Genomic DNA, 20,072 nt, shown 5'->3' on the forward strand with positions numbered 1-20,072 from the left:
TAAAAGATTTGACTGCATGCGCCGGCCCCGGGCATGCGGGCTGCGGCATCGGCTTGCGTTGCGTGGATCGTGAGGAACCACGCGGGGAAATAGGGCCGAAAATCTTTCCAGACTTTTCTTGGGTTTCGATAGGGGACCTGCAAAAGAGGATGGGCAATGGGCAGATTGGGGGACTTACGCTCGTGGAGTTGGGAATAACATGAATTGACCACTCCACAAACCAACTGGGACGTCAACATTAGTAAAACCCGTGCCAAGTGGATATAATCACGTAAATATTAGCCAACGTGTGGGACTTTTTTTGATGGGTTGAGATGGTACGGATGGGTAATGCGCGCTTGAAGATTTTTTTGGTACGAGGCGCGTTCCGAGCAGATTTTCCTGTTCTTTGTAGTCTTTTTTTGGTACGGTGACTCTGCGTCTTTTGGGTTTTTGGTGGTGGCCGATCAGCCCATTGACTTTTTTCTTCTTCTTGAGCTTAGGGAGTTGGGGGTGGGAGAAAGCTTGGGATCGAATGATGGATTTTCTTAGCTGCCGGAGCGGGACTCAAGTTCCCCTCATGACTTTGAGGCTAAAGTGAGATGCGAACACCCAGTATGTGGATGAGACGTCAGTTTGAACACACTGAAAAGACGGGCATCACCGGCAACGAATCAACGGCGGAAGGGTTTCCGTAGATGGTGGTGGTTGTGGTGGATGAGGCTCCAGAGCCGGGCAGGGGTGCGGTGTTCCAAACTTTCAACGTCCAGGCACAAAGTCCCCCAAGTTGCCACAATCCCGAGTGGGCCGGAGGTGCGGGCCCCGAGTCATTCTGCTGGGAAAGGTGCCGCTGCAAGAGTTCACAACTTCTCACACCCCCGTGGGCCGTCTGACGGCCCTCTGGCCCTGCGCGGTTCGCCATTGCGGACGCGCCGAGATCGCCTCGGCAGATGTCTCGTATGACCAATTCGCCCTGCGCGGGTTCCAGTGAGGTTGACGAGGCCGATCGCGGCGTGGCCTGGGTGGATTATATCAAGAAATCTGGTCCCCCCAAGGATAGAAGGACTCTGGGTCTTGAATGCGAGAGATTTTCTACCGTTTCCCTCTCTTCGTCCCTCACCTGAACGTCCGTCGTGGTTCTCTCCATTTCTGAACCACCTCTCAACTTCATCCTGCTTCTTCTTCATCACGCAGGGCGACGGACGGACTTACTGACAGCTTCAACGCGTCAGGTACAGCAAACAGTGACCGATATCACACATCTGTGTGTATACTATAGGCAAAATGGGTACCGCCACAGAAGTTACCAACAGCCCCGAGATGACGGAGGCTCAGAACCAGGCTAAGAAGGATGTCGGCGATCGTGAGGAGGCCGCGCCGGCCTACGTGCCCGCGACGGCGGAGGAGCACAACAGCGTCCTGACGGGAGAGGATGGTGAACTGATCGACTACAAGACTCTCACCTGGTGGTACGTCTAGGCTATGCTTCAACGACGCCACGGCTGTTCGTTTGCTAACCCATATACTCTCAGGCAAGGTGGCATCGTCCTCATCGCCGAGACCGTGTCCCTGGGCATCCTCTCGCTGCCCTCCGTTCTGGCGACTGTCGGTCTCGTCCCGGGCATTGTCCTCATCCTCGTCATGAGCTTCCTGTCGACGTACTCAGGCCTCGTCCTGGCTGAGTTCCGCAACGAGTACCCCTTTGTGCAAAACTTTGGCGACGCCGTCGAGGTCATCGGCAAGTCCATTGGTATGGGCGCCGTCTTCCAGGAGGTCTTTGGCTGGGCGCAGGTTATCTTCCAGGTCTTTGTCATGGGCAGCCACTTGTTGACCTGGACCATCTGCCTCAACACCCTGACCAACTCGTCTACCTGCACCATTGTGTGGGCCGTCGTCGGTTTGGCTGTTTTCGCCGTGCTCAACTTCCCGAGAACGCTCAAGTACACGAGTTACATGTCCATGGCTTGTGAGTTCAACCGCCCTTCTTTCGAGAATTTGCTTTCATGAACTTTGACTTACCAAGAAACATAGCATGCTTGTCCATCACCCTGGCCGTCCTCATGACCCTCGGTGACGTCGCCGTTTCCCGCCCCATCGGCTCCGGCAGCATCGAAGTCGCCCGCCAGCTCGGCTTCACCGGCGCCTTCCTCGCCGTGACCAACATCGCTATCGCCTTCTCGAGTCACTCCTGCTTCTTCAGCGTCATCGGCGAGTTCAAGAAGCCCGAGGACTGGCCCAAGGCCCTGGCCCTTCTCCAGATCGCCGACACGACGCTCTACCTGCTCGCCGCCATTGTCATCTACGTCTTCGTCGGACCGGACGTCCCCTCCCCCGCCCTCTCCGCCGCCGGCTCCAAGACGATGCGCAAGGCCATCTGGGGCATCGCCATCCCGACCATTGTCATCGCTGGTGTCATCTACGGCCACGTTGCCGCAAAGTATATCTTCTCGCGCCTGTTCCGCAACACGAAGCACATGATTCGCCGCACCAAGCTCTCCGGCATCGCGTGGATCGGCATCGTCGTCGGCATCTGGGCACTGTCCATGGTCATTGCCGAGTCCATCCCTGTGTTCAACTCGCTGCTCGGCCTCATTTGCGCACTGTTCGCCTCGTGGTTCTCATACGGTCTTCCCGGTATTTTCTGGCTGTGGATGCACTACGGCAACTGGTTCAAGGACGGAAAGCAGACGTGCAAGTTCGTGGCCAATGTTATCCTGTTCCTCACGGGATTCCTCATCTGCGTGCTTGGTCTGTGGGCGTCTATCGAGTCGATTGCTAATGAGAAGGGCACCAAGCCGTGGACGTGTGCTTCCAACGCCGCGCGATGAGAAGTAGGCATTGTTATTAGTTATCGCAACATCTAATGAATATAATATGTTGAATATGGACGTTTGACCCAAACTCAGTCAGCGCTTCACCGTGAGAATATCGTGACAATGCCGGATGCACAACCACGAAGAACGCCACCGAAGCGTTGGGTCATCGCAGGCAAGTATGGGGCGAGTCCCAGTGGTGATCAACGCCACTTGTCTTCACAGTTCCAGACAACCTGACTCGCATCCTTGCCGGAATGGAATGATGTTCCCTCTGTCGTTGACAGCCTGACCAAAACGAATTTGCGGGATGAGAATCACGTGAGTGAATTTTCCACTCGGCGCTCAACAAGCCCGACTGCCGCCATCCGTCTCCACCTTTCTTATCTGCTTACCTCATCTCATCGATGATGTTGGCCACTATCTCAATTGACTCACTCACTACTCAGCATGAAGTTACGTTTCAATTGAGCCAATTCTTATCCAAACATTGCAAGACTCATTCAAAAATGGCAGTCACAGAATCAACTCGGGCCCAAGTAGTCGGGGCATTAGCTTGTCAACAGAACTCATATCTTCGCACTCTAGAGGCAGAAGTCATCTCATGTGAAAAGAGGCCCCCACCCCCACCAACAAAGAAGACCAGCAGGAACAAATCTGCGGGACCAGTCTCCAACAACAGCACCGATGAGGTGTGGTTGATCGAATTCGCCGACTCCGTCCTCTTTCCCGAAGGTACCGCACGACTTCAATGAATATATTAGCACTTTAGACTTACTCAACTGCGCTCCCCAGGCGGCGGACAACCGTCTGATCACGGATCAATCACTCCCCTCTCAAGCACGGATGCTTCCGCCATCCCGATTCAATTTGTCGAACGCGTTGGGCTACGATGCGTCTATCACTCTCCCAAACCCCTCGATCCCGGTGAGAAGGTACGACAAGAAGTCGATTTCCAGCGCCGATGGGACCACATGCAGCAGCATACGGGCCAACATCTCTTATCCGCCGTCATGAATACCCATGACAACCTCAACACTCTCGGCTGGGGCATGGGAAAGACTGGGGCGATGAACTACGTCGATATTCCGCGGAAACCTTTAGACGCGGAACTACAAGCCATTCAGGCGAGGTGTAACGAAATCATCCGCGCCAGCTTCCCAATTACAGTCGAAACCCCGGAGGATGCCAAGGTCCATAAGATGCCCGAGGACTATGATCAGAGTAAAGGAGTCGTTCGTGTGATCCGGATCGGCGACATCGATCGCAATACGTATGCAACCCTCACACACCATGCTAAATCGTTCTTGGTAGCGTGTTGATGCTGACACAAGCTGCAGATGCTGTGGCACTCACCTCTCCCAAACATCCCACATCTCACTCATCCTCGTTCATCACGGCGAACCAGTCCACGGGAAGAACTACCGCCTCTACTTTTCCGTCGGCGATCGAGCCATCAACCTGGCGACAGCCTCCCTCGGTGCAATGAGCTCTCTCTCAAAGCTGCTGTCGTGCAAAAACACGTCCGAAGAGATAGTTCAGACCGTGAAGACCGTGCAGAGCTCCGCGGCGGATCTCAAGAAGAGGGAAAAGAAGCTTCTCGCGGACATTGCCGAGTTTGAGGCAGATGCTGCAAAGATCAAGTTGCAATCCACGAAGAGTGTGTGGGTTCATCGCGCGGATGGCAACGCGGACTTTGTGAAGTGGGTTACCGTCAACGTCAAGGACGCTGTGATGGCTTGTGGTGGAGTTGTTGTTTTGGCTACTGGCGATGACGGGAACAGCGGACAAATTTCTGTTCTCGGTGAGAAGGCTGCTGTCGAGGCGCTCGTTCCAAAGATCAAGGACGTTGTGACGGGGGTGAAGGGCGGCGGTGGTGGGGAGAAGTGGCAGGGAAAGGTCACGGCATGGGACAAGGGCAACTTGAAAGCTCTGAAGGAGTTGGTAGAGAGTTTCGAAATATGATTCTGTTTTTGATTTCGCCCACAAGACATTTGGTCTGTCTCCCTTGTACAGCTCCGTATGATTTCATTCACCACCCCGATCCCCGAACCCAAACATCCACGATCTCGGTCTTGCTAGACTTGCTCGAGTCGACTACAAGGTACCAACCATACAGAGCACCGGTAACACATGCATGGTTTGGGTAGATACTGACAGACTGACCAACCTCGAGCGGGATCTGCGGTAGATCAGAGTTCGCTCCAGCGTCAGCCTCCCACGAGAGAATAGCGTGCTCCTGACTGATCCTATCCACGATAAGCCTCCGTTCTCCCGCAGCTTCAAACTCGGGCTGCCGCCCGACGACGCCCCAGCCCGGATAAGAAGGGCAGGGCTCCCTCCCGAGACCCAGCACACCAACAGCGACGAGAGCCTCTGGCCTCTCCCGCTCGCCATCATTGTAGACGCTGCAAACTTCGGCTACAACGGAGATGGCAACCTCGTCTTCATAGCTCCCTAGTGCAGTCCGCGAATGGGTAGAAATTTGCTGCATATCGAGGAAAGCATATACCCCGGCGTGGAGTTCGAGCGTCGACTTCACCGTCGGCGACCCAGCTTGGACTTTGCCGATAGCCGCCCGAAGACGCGCTTCGCCGGACCCGCTGACCGCCGTGGCGCCCGTGAGGTTCTCGATGGCCGTGACCTGAGGAGACGCGCCAACGCTAATAGTGATTTCTCTCGAGGCGTTGGCCGCGAGGAGACTTTCGTTGGCGTGGAGGGCTTCCAGACAGCCCTCGATCTCCCCAGCGAGATTGTGCATCGCTTGGTCAGCGGTGTCATCCTTATAACTGAGACTGCTGTGTGAGTACAGCCCCACCAAGGTCGCTTTGCCTTGCGCGTCCAGTTGCATAAGCTGCTCTAGCAGGCCGCCCTTGTTGAGCGCCGTGGCGGGAAGCCCTGCCCTGTGATATCCCGTGTCTACTTTGAGATAGACGCCCACTGGGAGACCGCTTAGATCATGGAGCCGACTAATTGAGTCTAGCTGGGAAGGGTGGTCGACAAGAACCGTGAGTCCGTCCTTGCCGAGTTCTTGGCTTAATGTGGCGAGGCGCTCAATCTGGGAACCGAGAAGGGGAACGCCGTAGAGGACATTGACGTGGCGACTGGAGTCTTTGTACTCTTTGAAGGTTGGGAGGAGATACTCAATCTCTGCTACGGTTGATACGATGCAGTTAATCTTTGTTGCCTTCTCGCCTGCCTGGAGCTTTGTGACTTCTCTGGTCTGCAGCGATGGTCAATATCTTGTCCCCATTGAGCCATTCAAAGATTTGATATGACTACTTCAGGGTTGGACCACTCACCTTGTGAGTCTTGACATGGAATCGAAATCCGACTCCCAGATCATCGACGGCTTCCAACATGGACCGGCAGTGCGTCCTGACCTTGGCCGCATCCAATACTACTGCCGGCTTCGGAACGTCTCTCACATCCTTGCCGACGTAGAACTCCCTTAGAGTCTCGACAGAGGGCGCGATCCGCTGCGGAATAGCCATCTGAAATACAAAACGTTCTGCAAAGTCCGTGGCCGAAAGGTATGAAGGGGTGATGTTAAGTTGCGGACATACTCATGTCCGGTTTTCTCGGTTGTCGCTGAGGTTTAAATAAGCTTATGAGGTCAGATTCGGGCCGCGCTTAAATGATCAAGCGATGAGGGACATGCCACACAGTTCGGGTACGGAGGTCAAATCTCGCTGCCACAATTGGTTCTTGAATTAAATGACTCACAGCCCGAGTTACGTTTTTCTAAGCACGTTTCTGCGGCGCAATTTTGGCCGAATCTCGTTATGTTATGGCTATGATTGACCTTGGAGACTGCTTGTCCTATTGACCTTACTATTTTGAGCACCTATAAACATTGGTTCAGGATGCAACTATTGACATTCAGTTACTAATTCATCGCTACCTCACAAAAACACTCGTCGCTACATGATTTTCCAATGGCCTTTGCCTGCACTATTTTACTGAAGATTAGTAGACAAGTATGCTGCGATGGAAAAAGATCTCTTCACTTTTAGGTCTGTGAAACACCACGTATGGCTTTTCCTGGACATAGGTTTACAACAGCGCAGCCAATTCTTGTGTCTAAATTGTGCTTGCCTTGTGTATAACGGTGGCATGTTGAGTTCGGTGCGTCGAAGGGCGAGATATAGACGACCAGCGATATTTGTATTTTCTCGAGACCACGTTTGCCTTGAAAGGTGCTGGATATAGAGTGATTGACTGGTGACTGCAAAGCAGCTATGCGTCAAAATGCTGATGTGTTGAAGGGCGTCAAGTCTCTTGGTGTCGATGACTACGAATAAGTGTGGGAGGATTCGCTCAAAGATCCTCCCACTAGTGCAGGCTGAAGACACCTTCAAATTCATTGGGACTTCCGTAAATCTAGGGTGCAAGTGGAAACAGTATCTAACCAGCGAATGTGAGCCAGGGTTCATCATCTTAGCCAATCCTGAACCTGCAAGATGACGCTTAGAGGTGTTGCTACTAAGCTGGTGCCTAGCACAGCCCTACCAGAACTGAATGATTGACTATTTGTGATAAGCGACATAGCTCGCCTCAATCTGGATTACTTGAAACCTAAAGCTTGTAGATAATTTCTATTCTTCCCACGAGTGACTCCGCACGTGCAGGTTCATTCATCTCGGTCACTGTCTGTCTTTGATAACACTACTGCACTGCAAGATGGCAACCTATCCCTACCGCCCCCTAGATCTCCCCAATGAAACCCGCATCCTCACCGTCCAACCCGGCAACTTCGATGACGAAATTATATGTAGCATTTCACATCTGAACCTCGACTCACCAGACGCGCCCTATGAGGCTTTAAGCTACTGTTGGAGCAAGAGCATTGACGCCGTCAAAGAAATCGACCCCGACACTGACATCCCTTGGGCCATTCACGGTCAGGACGACGACGGCAACACGATTTCTGAGTCTGGCACGTCCAAATGGAAGGACCTCTGCGACCACCCCTACTACGGAGAGCAGTACATACGCCTGGGCGGCCGCATGCCTGACGCCCGCATCGAATGCGACGGCGTAGGGATTGTCGTCGGTGGGGAACTATTCCGCGCGCTGCGTAGAATGCGAAGCAAAGAGGGCGGGGAGCCGCTTCGAATCTGGGTTGATGCGCTGTGCATCAATCAGCAAGATCTCAAGGAACGGAACGAGCATGTCAAAGTCATGGGACGGGTGTATGCTGGCGCCTCGAGAACGCGAGTGTGGTTGGGTGAGTCGACGGAGATGGATTTTCACGCAGTCCGGACGCTATACGCGATATCGGAAATATTCGACGACATTTTTGTTCATCGCAAGGTTGTTGATTTGGCGAGCGCGACGATGCATGAGATTCAATGGCACTTTCACAACAATGCGGACACAAATCGGCTTGAATGGGGGCTCTTGGCTGATTTACTCAACCGCTCATGGGTGAGTGTTTACCTCCCATCATGGCTATGTCCCTATGCTTGCTAAAACGTATCTAGTTCAAACGTACCTGGATCATCCAAGAAGTTGTCAATTCCCGCGAGGTTATAGTCCATCTCGGAGCTATTCAGGTTCCCTGGCACTTCATGGCGATGGTCATCCTCGCTATGTCAGAATTCAAACTGCAAACCATGATTAGCGAATGTAAAGGTTTCAAAGCCATTGGCTTCATGGAACAGCTCCGGAAAGAGCGTGTTGACGAAGCGGCGACATGCACCAGCACCCCGCTTCTTACTTTGCTGGAAGAGTTGAGAGACTTCCAAGCCACAATCCCGAGTGACAAGATTTACGGTGTGCTTGGACTCATCGATCAGAAGGGGGCCTATGTTGTCGACTACGCTCAGGCACCAGAACAGGTGTTCACTGACTTCGCGATCAAGAACATTAGGAATGGGTCGCTGGACATCCTCACGCATTGCGTTGACTCATCAAAGCCGACAACTTTGAAGCTCCCATCTTGGGTGCCTGACTGGACCCGTCCCGGCTGGACTGAACCGCTTCGCATTCGTGGGCTAGGGGCTTCCGCTGCCGGTGATAGGAAGCCAAGCCTACACATCGACGAGCACGCGGGCGTCTTGCATATCAAGGGCAGGATCGTCGATGTGGTGGCCAAGGTAGAATGCAAGCGGCAAATACCTGTGCCAAACCAGCAGGGCCCGTTGGGAGGCATCGACGAAAACAAAGAAGTTGAAAAAGGCAGTGTAGAAAATGAAGCCGAAACTAGCGGCTCGAATGCGATCAAAATGGCAAAGTATGGCGGCGCCATACTCAAACGCGAGAGGGAAAACGAGAAGGAGGCGGGCGTGGGAGGTGACATTCCTGGGGATGATACCAAGAGGTCCGGGAGCCCCATCAATGACGCCGAATACAGACTCAATGAGACAATGGAAAAGATGGTCAAACATTCAGAGGAATGGTACCGCGGCGTAATCGACGTCGCCTTCCCAGACAAGACAGCCACCCCGGAGACATGGGAGAACCTCTGGCGGACCTTCATGTGCAACCGAACGCGGGACAATAACGAGAGACCTGGCGAGGATTGCGCGATTGGTTTCGAGGTACACTACAAGACCGCCTTGGAACCGGGTAAAGGACTCGCTCGTGTTCTGCAGGAGCGGACGGACCACGAGATCGAGTCTCACGGGTTGGCGCCGCAGGATGGGGTGGCGCATTACATGAAGGAGAAGGAGGCCGCAGAAAAATTCATTGGGGCGCATACAAAGTGGACTTATAATCGAAGGTTCTTTCGTTCGAAGGAGGGCAGATTCGGTTGGGCTATTGATGGGATAAGAGAGGGTGACTTGGTTGTTGTGCTGTATGGGTGTGACTATCCCATCATTATCCGTGAAGATGAGCAGAAGAAATCACGGATTATTGGCGATTGTTATATCCATGGGCTGATGGATGGTGAGCCCATGGAGGAGAGTCTTGCGTTTGCGGAAACCGAGTTTGAGATTGTGTAGATTTGAACAACATGAAGAGCCAGTTGATGCTACGTCTATTTAAACATATACCTCAGCCGCTTTGGGCAAACTGTGCCCAGAAAGCCAACAACATTCTTTTGAACTCCAAAACCGTGCCCTAGGAGGACAAGACAACCTGTTTGGCCGTAGCCTTGATGTCGCGAGAACTAAAGCCAACGCGTAACTCAATCGGCCCCTCAGGGATGACCCACGTTTGCGACGCTACATCCCAATAGCTCAGATCACGGCGCAGTAACTCAAATTCGACAGTGCTAGACTCCTTTGACTCCAAAATGACTTTCTCAAAACCACGCAAGACTTGAAGGGGGGTGCCCTCGGGAACTGAGTGCTGTGGCAAGGCAACGTATAGCTGAGGGACCGTGGCGCCAGCGACGGTGCCGGTGTTTTTTACGTGGGCGGTGACAACAAGGATAGTCTCCCAGAGTTCTGGGTTACCCCCGGGAACATTCGGCGTTGAGGGGTTCGGGATGGCGGCGACGTTCTTTGCGAGCTGCTTGACCTTCAGAGATGTGTCCAAGTCGAATGTGGTGTAGCTGAGGCCGAAGCCGAACTCATAACGGGGTTTGATATTCTCGGCATCGAGTTGACGATAGTCAATGAGAAGGCCCTCTGTGAAATCAGCTTGCCATGCTGTGGGGGACGTGATTTCTGCTTCGGTGAGATTGACGATGGGAATATCGGTGTCTTTAGCATCGAGAGCAATCGAGTAAGGCAGCTTCCCGGAGGGATTGACGTCTCCCCAAAGCACATCAACGATTGAGTTCCCCGACTCTTGTCCCGGCAAGTGCGCTGCCAAGATTGCTGTTACGTTTGGGTTGTCCGCCCAGGGCAGAGTATTGATACCAGCTGAGTGCGTAACGACAATGGTGTTTGGACACCTCCGAGCGACATTCTCGACAGCCAGTGTCGAGTTCCAGTCTGCTTCGTGACTCGTCCTATCATAAGCCTCTGACGCGAACGTATTGAGGAAAACGAGACAAACTTCAGGGATAGGGTACAAGCTGCTGAAGTCGCCGGCAGCAAGAACCTTGTTGTCAAGGATGTACTGCACGCGAGCGCCTGTTGTGCGCGCCTTGGCCTTGATTGCCTCAAGCGGGGAGATGAGGTAGGTGTGTCTCCCTGTGCCTGAGCCGCCTCCTACGGAGAGCGTGCCGATTTCAAATCCAGCACCAAAGACGAGACCATCGGCCGGGTCGGCGGCGTCATTGCCAAAAACGCCAATGTTAGTGGGCTTTTCAAGGGGGAGAGTACCATTAAGGTTTTTGAGTAGGACTGTTGCTTCGGCACCGAGCTTGCGGATCAGCTTGCCGTGGTCACGCTGGACATCGCGGCTTGGTGGCGGCTGGAAGGGGAGCAAGTCTAGAAGGTTTGACTGAGCTGCAATTGTGAAGACGATGGATGGGTCGACGGTGGGATAATCGGAGCTATCCTGGTCGAACAGATAGTATTGTGTCATAATCAGCCGGATCATCTCATCAAGACGGTCTTCTGTGACTGAACCATTCTTGATCATATCAGTGATGTTAGGACCCCAGTATGTCTCGCCAGAGACGATCTGGGCATGGCCAATGGGCCCAGGCATGTTCATATCCAAGCCGTTATTGATAGACTCGGCTCCGGAATGCGTCGCGAACCAGTCGGACATGACGTATCCCTTGAAGGCCAGCTCCGTCTTGAGGATATCATTCAGTAAACCCGAATTTTCGCAGGCATAGGTTTGGTTGAGTCTGTTGTAGCTGCACATCACGCTGGCAACCCCAGCACGGACAGAGTCTGCAAAAGGCCACAAGTACAACTCATGCAGGGTGCGATCGTCGATATTGGACGAAATCGCTGCGATTTCTGTGCCGTTTGCGAGCCACGAATTGGTCCGCTGGGTTTCCTGTTCATTCCCAATAAAGTGCTTCGCGCAAGCTTGTACACCTGCTGATTGCATGCCTTGAATAGTGTGTTGCATCGCGATTCCCGTGAGGTAGGGATCAACTGAGAATCCTTCCCAATTGCGACCTCCTAGGGGTTGACGTCCAAGTGGACCAGCGACCGGGCTGCATGGCTTATTAGCATGCTGTTGACTTAACGCTCAAGGAATTCCAAACTCACCCAAGTCCGACATGGACGCCTTTGTCGTGAAACTCCTCGCCGAGAGCCTTGCCGCGCTGATAGATGAGCTCCTTGTCCCAGCTCGCGGCCGTGGTGAGACCGGCGGGAAAGACGCTGACGAGATCGGCGCGGTCCAGCGCCGTGGGGCCGTCGAGCAAGCAAAGTCCGGGGAACCCGACGCGCTCGATTGGCACAATGTTGCCAATGCAACCGCCGGCCTCAAGCCCGAGCTGGCCAGTGACCATGAGAGTCTTTTCGGTCAGATTGAGCTGGGCCACAAAGGCCGTCGCCTTGGAGGCGGCCGCATCCCAGTTCCGGACTGGGGAGGCTGGTGAGATCCGAGAGGCCGGAAAAGCAGCTGCTGGCGCCGCTGGCTGTGCTGGTCGACGGGCTAGCCAGCTGCCGGCGTCGAATAGCCTGCTGGCAGAGTAGGCCGAGATTAGGATGAGGCCCGTGAGGTACAACGCGAACGCGCCTGTAGTCCATGGTCTCGTACATCTTTGCAGCGGGGGAAAGAGGGTGGCAAGTCTAGTTGGCCGTTTGGTAGTAGGGTGTTGTTGGTTAGCGTAGGCAGCTTCTTTGGAGTCCTTGGTAGCGTGAAGAAATTGAGTCTCATCGGGCATGATTTCGTCGGTCAAGAAGCTGCAGGGCTGGCCATTCAAATGGAGAGAGATCTTCTCATCTTCTGCAGCTCGGGGATGCGAAGCATTGATGCACGTTGGCTCCCGGGCCCCCGAGTCCATGATGGCGGGATCGGTTCTGTCCATTGTCGTTCGTCACTTCAGCGAGATAAAAGTGCACAGCCTTGTCGATATCGAGCGATGCTTTAACACATGGCAGGGCGAGAGCACATCCGGGCGTGGGTTACTTGATGTGACCGGGTTCAGGTTTCAAGAATCCGGGGTAGAAGCAGAGAGGGCTGGCACAAACGTTCTATGCCTTTGAGCTCGATTCTCCGAGGCCGTTGGTAAGAGTTGGGGGCATGTGTTGAACAAGGCGTGTTCGAGAGTAGAGGTCGTGATGGAAGGTTTCCGGATGGAATGGATGTTTTAGGAAACGGAGAGTAGAAAAGGGCACCCGCTGGGAGAAGTAAAGCAGAGACAGACGCCTCTCCCTCGGCCGGCGGTCAGGGTCATTGCGTGACACTCAGCTTTGCCTCTTTTGGGCTGCCGTTGGGTGACACGGGTGAGAAGCTTTCCCCCTTGATAGGCGCGGGGGACTTGTGCCTGGTTCCTGGTGCGACTCTAGCCCTGCAAGGTCTGGGGGAGGGCCACATGGCGCGCCCCCCGGAGCTGGGAACCATCGCGGAGTCTCGGGTCCGGATCCGAAGGGAGAACCTGGCATCATGGGGCTCTTGCGACGTCATGATGGTCTGGCGGTCTGGTTTTCCGCGTATGCATTGCCATTCATTCTCTTTGCTTGTTGATGTTCTGCAGGATCCAGATTGCCAGATTCCAAGTATTCCCAAGTTATCTTTTTCTACCCTGCTTAACAGAGGCTTTGTGTGCTGGCGTATGCCAAAGAAGAAAAACAGCGCGTCGAAGATTACGATGATCGCCTTTTCGGATGCTATTCGCCCGATGACGAGTGGTCAGTTGACCAACCCTCAGCACTCACAGCGAACCGTTCTTGATGGGGTCAGATTAGACAACTGCCTCGTTTCTTAAGCTCAGCAGGTCACTTCTTTTCCACTACTTACTCTATCTGCAGGTCGCAATTGGATTGCAAACGTTATTTGACGCAAGATGTCCCCGCACTGTCATTGCAATTCACGCAAAACACCCAGCCCCCCGTCGATAAGAGAACTCTTGGTAATGACTCACTCGCGACTCCACCACTGAGCTCCATAACATGAAAACTCTGCAAATCCATCATCAACAACCAAATGGTCGGTTAGCTCAGTTGGTTAGAGCGTGGTACTAATATTTCATCAGAAATGTTGAGTAATGCCAAGGCCGGGAGTTCAAGCCTCCCACTGATCATATTGTTTTGCTCCTTCAAGTAATGATACCCCGCAAGCTTTCTTTTTTTATTCCAGGATATCAGAACGATCCGGCGCATGAATCCGGTTCTCACTGCTATGCTCTCGTTAGATACAAAGTGCCACACGAGGTTGAAAGACCTCTTTGGGAAGTGAGTTGCTCAACCTTTCATCGGGCGATGCGATCTAAGCGGGAGACACAGTCAAGTGCATTCTGAGTAATTCAATCTTTGGTAAAATGTACTCAGTCCATGCGAGATGCAAGCTCGTCATCTGATGGCTATCGACCGTTTCCAGATCTGTTTCCACGTTGCGATTCGAAGGCCGTTGGATCTTCTAGATCACGAAGGAACATTGTGAACCTACGTCGAGTACCTTAAGCTACGACGCAGTGAAGTCTGATCAAAGATATTTTCACGGTGTGTCTTTTCAATTTCAACCGCCTATGGTGGTCTATCAGACATGCCCTGAGCTATTTCCGTATCCTTATCCCGAAAACGATGGCCTTTTTTGTTTCGCAGTCTTCCAGAGTTGACATCTTAGAAACAGCTAGTCTCAAACACCCTCGCAAGCTCATAAGCAATGAGTTGAGATGAACTTGACAACCAGCGAAGCTTCGAGACGTAGGTCACCTCGTGCTCAGGACTTCCATACATTGCGCCCCGGAAAAACAGGTCGACTTAATGTGAGACCAAGGCTCAACGGTCGTGCATGCCGAACGGTCTAGAGTCATTGGGCCGCACTGATGGTAACAGGACGAGATCACTTGGTCGATGCAGCTGTGACGTGTGTCCAATGCCGCCAAGAGACGAACGTGTTTTTCCACTCGGTCGGCGTGGGCAGACAAGACAAAAAGGTCGTCGGCAGGACGCCGTTTGTTTCTCTTCAGCTCGGGGATGTATGTCTGCGCGAGTCTTGTTTCACTACACTGACAAACCGACGTCTTTCGTTCACGACGGGTAAGCCGTTGCCGCCGAGTGGTTCGAGCCCGAGCACTGTCCAAGCGTTCACGGCCTGCCGCGGAAAGCCAACGATCAGGACCCCAAAAGAGGTATGGCAGGATGCTGGTGTCTTCGGGGACCACACGGGCGGCAACTGTGGAAAATCCTGACGCGACGATGACCTGATCATCCCATAATCACGGCCTTGGCCTGAATTCCCACCACTGCCTAAGCATGTTTGTTCATGCCCACGAGTTTCGTAAATAAAGGCCGGCAACCCTCCTCGCGACCCGTTCGTCTCGCAAAGATCATCATGGGGTCTGCTCTGGTTGTTGCACAAATTTGCACGAACAGCACGACGGCCTTTGCTTAGAGAAAAGAGGCGATATTTCTATGGTTGTGACATTCAGTCGCGCAAGTCTGTTTGCCCTCGTGCGAAATTTCGGTCGCCGAAGGAGTTGCTAAAATTACTATTATGCTATTTCGTGGCCGCATCGTAACTGAATGCGGATGTCGCTAAGGTTGCTCATTCATTGGACTCTCGCTCACTTTTTGGAATATGACTACTATAATGACGGAAGCTGGGTTACTTACTTTTGATGGAGATTATACGCAGCCAGTCTCCAGATGAGAACTCCCTTGTTGGTCAATTGAGTAGTTGCATTCCCACCATCCTACCCCCTTAGCTCTTGTCCCTCGATCCTCGAATAATCTTTGGGAGAACTTTTCCTCCGCCTCATTATGTCACGGAGTTCAGCAGATATTCATAGCTCTCCCGCACGCCGGAGAATCGAAGCATAGCACTATAATCATGTACAACAAGCTTTTTGTGCTTCTCTGGACCATTCTGCCGCTTATGAACTGTTGGCTGAGCGTTCCTCACCGCTTTGCTACTGGAATACAATCGTAGGGTTGTGCATGGGATCGTATGAACTGGCTTTAAAGAATTTGCACGGCAGTCATGAGAATTGAACAGGTATGACCAAGCCCAGACACAGTAATGTTAAGTATGTTGACTTATGTGAATTGAGACTACCTTGTCTGATTTCCGCCCAAAGGATCAGAGAAGCAAGACTCGAAAGACGGTCCTCATTAGGCTCCTGCCTCACCAGGAGGTTGGTATGCTCAATGTCATTGCGCAATTTGCCATTTTCTGCCATCGTCGCCACTTTCATTATCGTGTACGTGTCACTTCCAACTCAAAGTGGTTTGTGACTCTTTAATTTCCGGGCTTCTGGGGCCTTGGTTTTGTTTCTTGCAATTAATCTTGTCATCGAAGACTTGTAACATGTCGTGTATGAATATTTAATCCCAGTAGGAGGACGTTCCGCTCGCAGTGAAGTGAGGTTAATTACATCACACGTACACTGCTTCAAAGAGGCACGATGTGATGTAGCTGAGAGGTGACATCCAGTTGCCATGGCAATATCAAAGTATCTCAAGGTGACTATGCTGTCTCATTGTTCTACCTAATCCGTCATGGTCGCGATCGGCCCGAGGTGGTTCACCCATGCAAGAATGCGGCTCGAAACGACCTATCAGAAGCTGCAACATAGCTCCTCAGAGCTACGACCGACCACATCCGTCAGCAGCAAGCAGCATGAAGAGGAATGCAACAGTACCAATTATCACATGCTGAAGTGGCACATGAAAATCAAGACGGATTATGGCCTGAACACCGCGATGGGCTAAGGTATTTGGACGGGCTCAGTGACGTCACGATGAACAGCGCATGTTCGGAATTGTCTTAGCTCGCGTAGCTCAAGATAGCATGATAAATGCCACCACGAACCAGGGATTTTCTAATCAGATTGTTCTGACTGGCTCATGCTAGGTACTTTTACAGATTTGACCGAAAGGCACTGTGACCATGGCGACTCTCGAAGATCACAACTACACGAAGATGGAGAAGCCGCAAAGGCCGCAAAAGCCTAAAAAGCAGGCTGACAAGCTCGGAGAACCAGTGATTTGGTCCATTCCGGAGGTCCCGGTCACGCAGCAGCGTAAACCTTTCTTCCAACCGGAGCAGGATCAGAAGCTGGCGCACACAGGTATGGTTGGGACATCACGACATATCGTGCGGGCAGGACACTAAAGACTGCTAGGTACTCCTAGGGTCAATATTGCGGCGACCTACGAGAAGCCGAACGGCACGACGGAACATGGTTGGGCGCAAAGGCATCGTCATCAAACAGTGCTGCAACAGCATTGCGAGTTCTTCGATAGTGTAATGATTCCCCTCCCTCGCGGTCGAACAGAAAAGGCTGAATGATAATATTAGGACAAAGATGGAGTGATCTACCCCCATGATACATTCTGGGGATTCTACGCATTGGGATTCGGGGTCATTCTCTCAGTTCTTTCGGTCTTCATCATCCATGGCAACTTCTCTTACCCGACAGTGAGCGGGTATCTGCCAGACCCTCTCTTCCGCATCTTCCTCGACCGGGTTCACAAGGACAAGCACGGTAGTGACACAAACACGTACGATACCGAGGGTCGATTCAACCCGCAGAAGTTTGAGGATATCTTTTCTAAGTATGCCGAGGGAAGAGACTACATGACAATTTGGGACGTCTTCGCGATGCTGAAGGGTCAGAGGCTCGTTGCTGATCCAATTGGTTGGGGCGGTGCATTCTTTGAGTGTGAGTCTGCTTCTGGTACTTCACATGGACGCTTGCCCGATACTAACCAACGAACAGGGTTTGCTACATATCTTATGCTTTGGCCGGCAGACGGTAGGATGAACAAGGAAGATATCCGAGGAATCTACGATGGCAGCCTTTTCTACACCATTGCCGCTCGCAGAGCTCAAAAGTAAAGAGGCCCGCATGGGTGTTATGATCTTGCGGCGAATGAGAGCATTTTTCAAAGCCCATGGCAATTTTGCTAGAAGACAGGCATAGTGAAGGGCGGAAATTGGTCATGGCATAATTTTTTAAAGGCCTGGCAAGAAGGTAGGACGGGGCGAAGAACAGGTTTAGGTAGAAACATTGACCGTTTACCGATCATAAGATCAGATTTCGAATGACCGTCTCATGACTTGTGGGGGACAACTAGGAGATCCATTATGCGTTGCTGTCAACCGATCGTCCGTTCCTCTTACTGCATGGATTCTGTGAGAAGCCTGTGCACATACGACTTGGATGTGAATTGAAGAAACTGTGGCTATTGTAAACCATTTTCTCTGAATTCAGTGTCAAAGTCAAGACGGTGAGGAGTTGGATTTCGTTGCATCAAAATGTTCGCCCAATTTCGAGAATCCACCGCGTCATCGGACCCCGACCACGATTTGAACACGTTCATGTTTGTCGTCCGAGTCACGCTGCATAAGAGGATGGTCTCTCTGTTAAGTCATTAAATCATCAATTATAATCTGAGTCGGTATCTAAAATCTGTTTTACGTCTGGTATAAAGCCCAACCTTGAGCCCCGTTAACCCCTGTTCCCAATTCATAAAAGTGTCGTTAATAGATTGATTGCGAAGGAATCTCTGCCACCTGCGTCGGATCCTTTACGTAAGGATCGACCGGGTAGAACTCCATAATGATGTACCACTGGATCAGACTGGCAATCAAGAACCCGAGTCCGCTCATAAGAAATAGTGACGCAATCGCCACAGTCGCAGTCTTTGCGAGCAAAGTCACAACGCCGATAGCTAAAAACCCACTTGCGCCAACCAAATTCCAGAATCCGTTTTGCCAACTAGCGTCCAGCAGCTTCGGGACGTACCACTTGTCCTGGGACAAGAAGATCATGAGTAGGCCGGCAAGCACGAAAAGGCTGCCGCCAATAAGTTGAGGTGCAGATACGAAGATGATGGAGGCGTCGGGGTGTGTGAGGTCGAGGACGCCAGGTAGGATGGCGATCGCGGCGATGGTGAAGAAGGAGCCGGCGAGTAGTTGGAGGATACCGGCGCGGAAAGCTGAGCTTGGCCAGAAGATGTTGCGGAATTCGTACCAGCTGGGCCACCAGACCCATTCTTCGCTGCCCAGAAGCGCTGGCTTGTAAGCATCGGGTGCATCTTTCTTCGGGTCCAGAGTGCCTCTGTCGACGTTGAATGCAGCAAGCAGACCCATGAAGGCACTGAGAGCGAGCAGAGCGCTGCCTAAGGTAGCAGTGACCTGTACTCCTGTGTCGCGTCCAGGAAAGTCAAGCTTAGGGTCGAGGAGATGAATGAGGCTGAAAATGCCGTTCAGTGAGAGGCAGATCCCGGCTCCGATGAAAACCATGGTAACAAGCCATCCCATATCGCGATAGGGGTAGATGGTGAGCATTGCACCCAGTCTTGAGAAACCTTTACGCGTTCCACTCGATGTAGTTGAGAAGACATCGGGGTCTCGTTCTGGCTTCGCCTCTCTCTCAGCGTCACAGGCTGCCTTGTACGCTGCGTAGTCGACATGGTTGAATGTGCGTTTCCAGACAGCAGATGCGAACCTCTCGTCGGCCGATCTTTCTGAAGGGGGGTATCCGATGGAGCTGAGCGATGGGTATGGCGACGCCCAGGACTCGCGAACCTCAATGACCGTGGTAGGCGGCCTGAGGTACGAGACCCGACGAGGGTTGAAGGTGTTCATGTTGAGTTGTTGAGTGTGGTGTTCGTGATCAGGGTCCCTTATCCCATGGTTGCTTGGCACGCCCTTGAAGTAGAGAGTCACGCTCGGGACGAACAACAGAGCAGAAGTACGGGAGCACGATGACTCTTATTTACGCCTCGTTTCCCTTCTCACGGAACGTCATGATCCCTCACCATCTTCTAGCTTCGACCGTGCCTTGCAGAGCCCAACCCCTCTGGCGGTCTGAGCATTGATGGTTAGCCCACGTCGTTTCAGTGCGTGCGTATTGGAGGGAAGAGACGACATACGGGGAGACATCCAAAGCTTCTGTCCTTCGTACGCCTCGAATACAAGGGGGTACCAAGCTGCGAATTGCTGGCGAGTGCTGAGCTGGAAGGCTTCAAGACACTGATCTCGATGTCGCTCTCGGCATGCACGGGGCACAATAATTCAGACGACGTACGTCCCCGCGTACATTCAAGACGGGCTGTACTTGCCTTTCACCATCGAGTAGGCCGAATTTACAGCGGCCTTCCTGAGACACGCATTGCCTTGAGTCCGGTTGATAAGCTGTCGTCCAGAAGTTTAGGACAGTCGTTGATGGGGGATGGCCGTCGGCGGGGATTGGCCGCGAGCGGCGAACTCTGTCCGGGGGTGAAACAAACCTTGAACCCCCCCTACCTCTCTCGACTTGCCTTTGGAACACACAAACACTCACTCTCTCTTCCAACT

General features: G+C 52.6%; 8 protein-coding genes across 8 annotated transcripts; 4 read left to right on the forward strand and 4 right to left on the reverse strand.

Annotated features, from left to right (window-relative positions):
• Window positions 1–1,263: 1,263 nt before the first annotated feature.
• On the forward strand, window positions 1,264–2,807 carry CCOS01_04811 (transmembrane amino acid transporter; the record flags this gene model as incomplete). The annotated part of the gene is made up of 3 exons (XM_060452992.1): window positions 1,264–1,448; window positions 1,512–1,945; window positions 2,011–2,807. 3 exons carry the CDS (start codon window positions 1,264–1,266, stop codon window positions 2,805–2,807), a joined length of 1,416 nt encoding a protein of 471 aa, XP_060316950.1.
• Window positions 2,808–3,301: 494 nt separating this feature from the next.
• Window positions 3,302–4,757, forward strand: CCOS01_04812 (threonyl and Alanyl tRNA synthetase second additional domain-containing protein; the record flags this gene model as incomplete). The annotated part of the gene is made up of 3 exons (XM_060452993.1): window positions 3,302–3,527; window positions 3,588–4,065; window positions 4,133–4,757. The coding sequence occupies 3 exons, from the start codon at window positions 3,302–3,304 to the stop codon at window positions 4,755–4,757; spliced, it is 1,329 nt and encodes a 442-aa protein (XP_060316951.1).
• A 67-nt stretch (window positions 4,758–4,824) lies between these two features.
• On the reverse strand, window positions 4,825–6,286 carry CCOS01_04813 (uncharacterized protein; the record flags this gene model as incomplete). Its single annotated transcript, XM_060452994.1, has 2 exons — window positions 4,825–6,015; window positions 6,095–6,286. The coding sequence occupies 2 exons, from the start codon at window positions 6,284–6,286 to the stop codon at window positions 4,825–4,827; spliced, it is 1,383 nt and encodes a 460-aa protein (XP_060316952.1).
• A 1,189-nt stretch (window positions 6,287–7,475) lies between these two features.
• Window positions 7,476–9,742, forward strand: CCOS01_04814 (uncharacterized protein; the record flags this gene model as incomplete). Its single annotated transcript, XM_060452995.1, has 2 exons — window positions 7,476–8,222; window positions 8,279–9,742. The coding sequence occupies 2 exons, from the start codon at window positions 7,476–7,478 to the stop codon at window positions 9,740–9,742; spliced, it is 2,211 nt and encodes a 736-aa protein (XP_060316953.1).
• Window positions 9,743–9,860: 118 nt separating this feature from the next.
• Window positions 9,861–12,630, reverse strand: CCOS01_04815 (glycosyl hydrolase family 3 N terminal domain-containing protein; the record flags this gene model as incomplete). The annotated part of the gene is made up of 2 exons (XM_060452996.1): window positions 9,861–11,808; window positions 11,864–12,630. The coding sequence occupies 2 exons, from the start codon at window positions 12,628–12,630 to the stop codon at window positions 9,861–9,863; spliced, it is 2,715 nt and encodes a 904-aa protein (XP_060316954.1).
• Window positions 12,631–14,729: 2,099 nt separating this feature from the next.
• CCOS01_04816 (uncharacterized protein) lies at window positions 14,730–15,140 on the reverse strand (the record flags this gene model as incomplete). Its single annotated transcript, XM_060452997.1, has 1 exon — window positions 14,730–15,140. A coding segment is annotated over one exon (411 nt), but the record flags the coding sequence as incomplete, so codon positions are not given.
• A 1,515-nt stretch (window positions 15,141–16,655) lies between these two features.
• CCOS01_04817 (uncharacterized protein) lies at window positions 16,656–17,606 on the forward strand (the record flags this gene model as incomplete). The annotated part of the gene is made up of 4 exons (XM_060452998.1): window positions 16,656–16,836; window positions 16,891–17,012; window positions 17,067–17,430; window positions 17,488–17,606. The coding sequence occupies 4 exons, from the start codon at window positions 16,656–16,658 to the stop codon at window positions 17,604–17,606; spliced, it is 786 nt and encodes a 261-aa protein (XP_060316956.1).
• Window positions 17,607–18,251: 645 nt separating this feature from the next.
• CCOS01_04818 (uncharacterized protein) lies at window positions 18,252–19,361 on the reverse strand (the record flags this gene model as incomplete). The annotated part of the gene is made up of 1 exon (XM_060452999.1): window positions 18,252–19,361. The coding sequence occupies one exon, from the start codon at window positions 19,359–19,361 to the stop codon at window positions 18,252–18,254; it is 1,110 nt and encodes a 369-aa protein (XP_060316957.1).
• Between the last annotated feature and the right edge of the window lie 711 nt (window positions 19,362–20,072).

The sequence above is a fragment of the Colletotrichum costaricense genome (assembly GCF_030867565.1).
Source record: "Colletotrichum costaricense strain IMI 309622 chromosome Unknown Scaffold_4.1, whole genome shotgun sequence".
Taxonomy (NCBI): domain Eukaryota; kingdom Fungi; phylum Ascomycota; class Sordariomycetes; order Glomerellales; family Glomerellaceae; genus Colletotrichum; species Colletotrichum costaricense.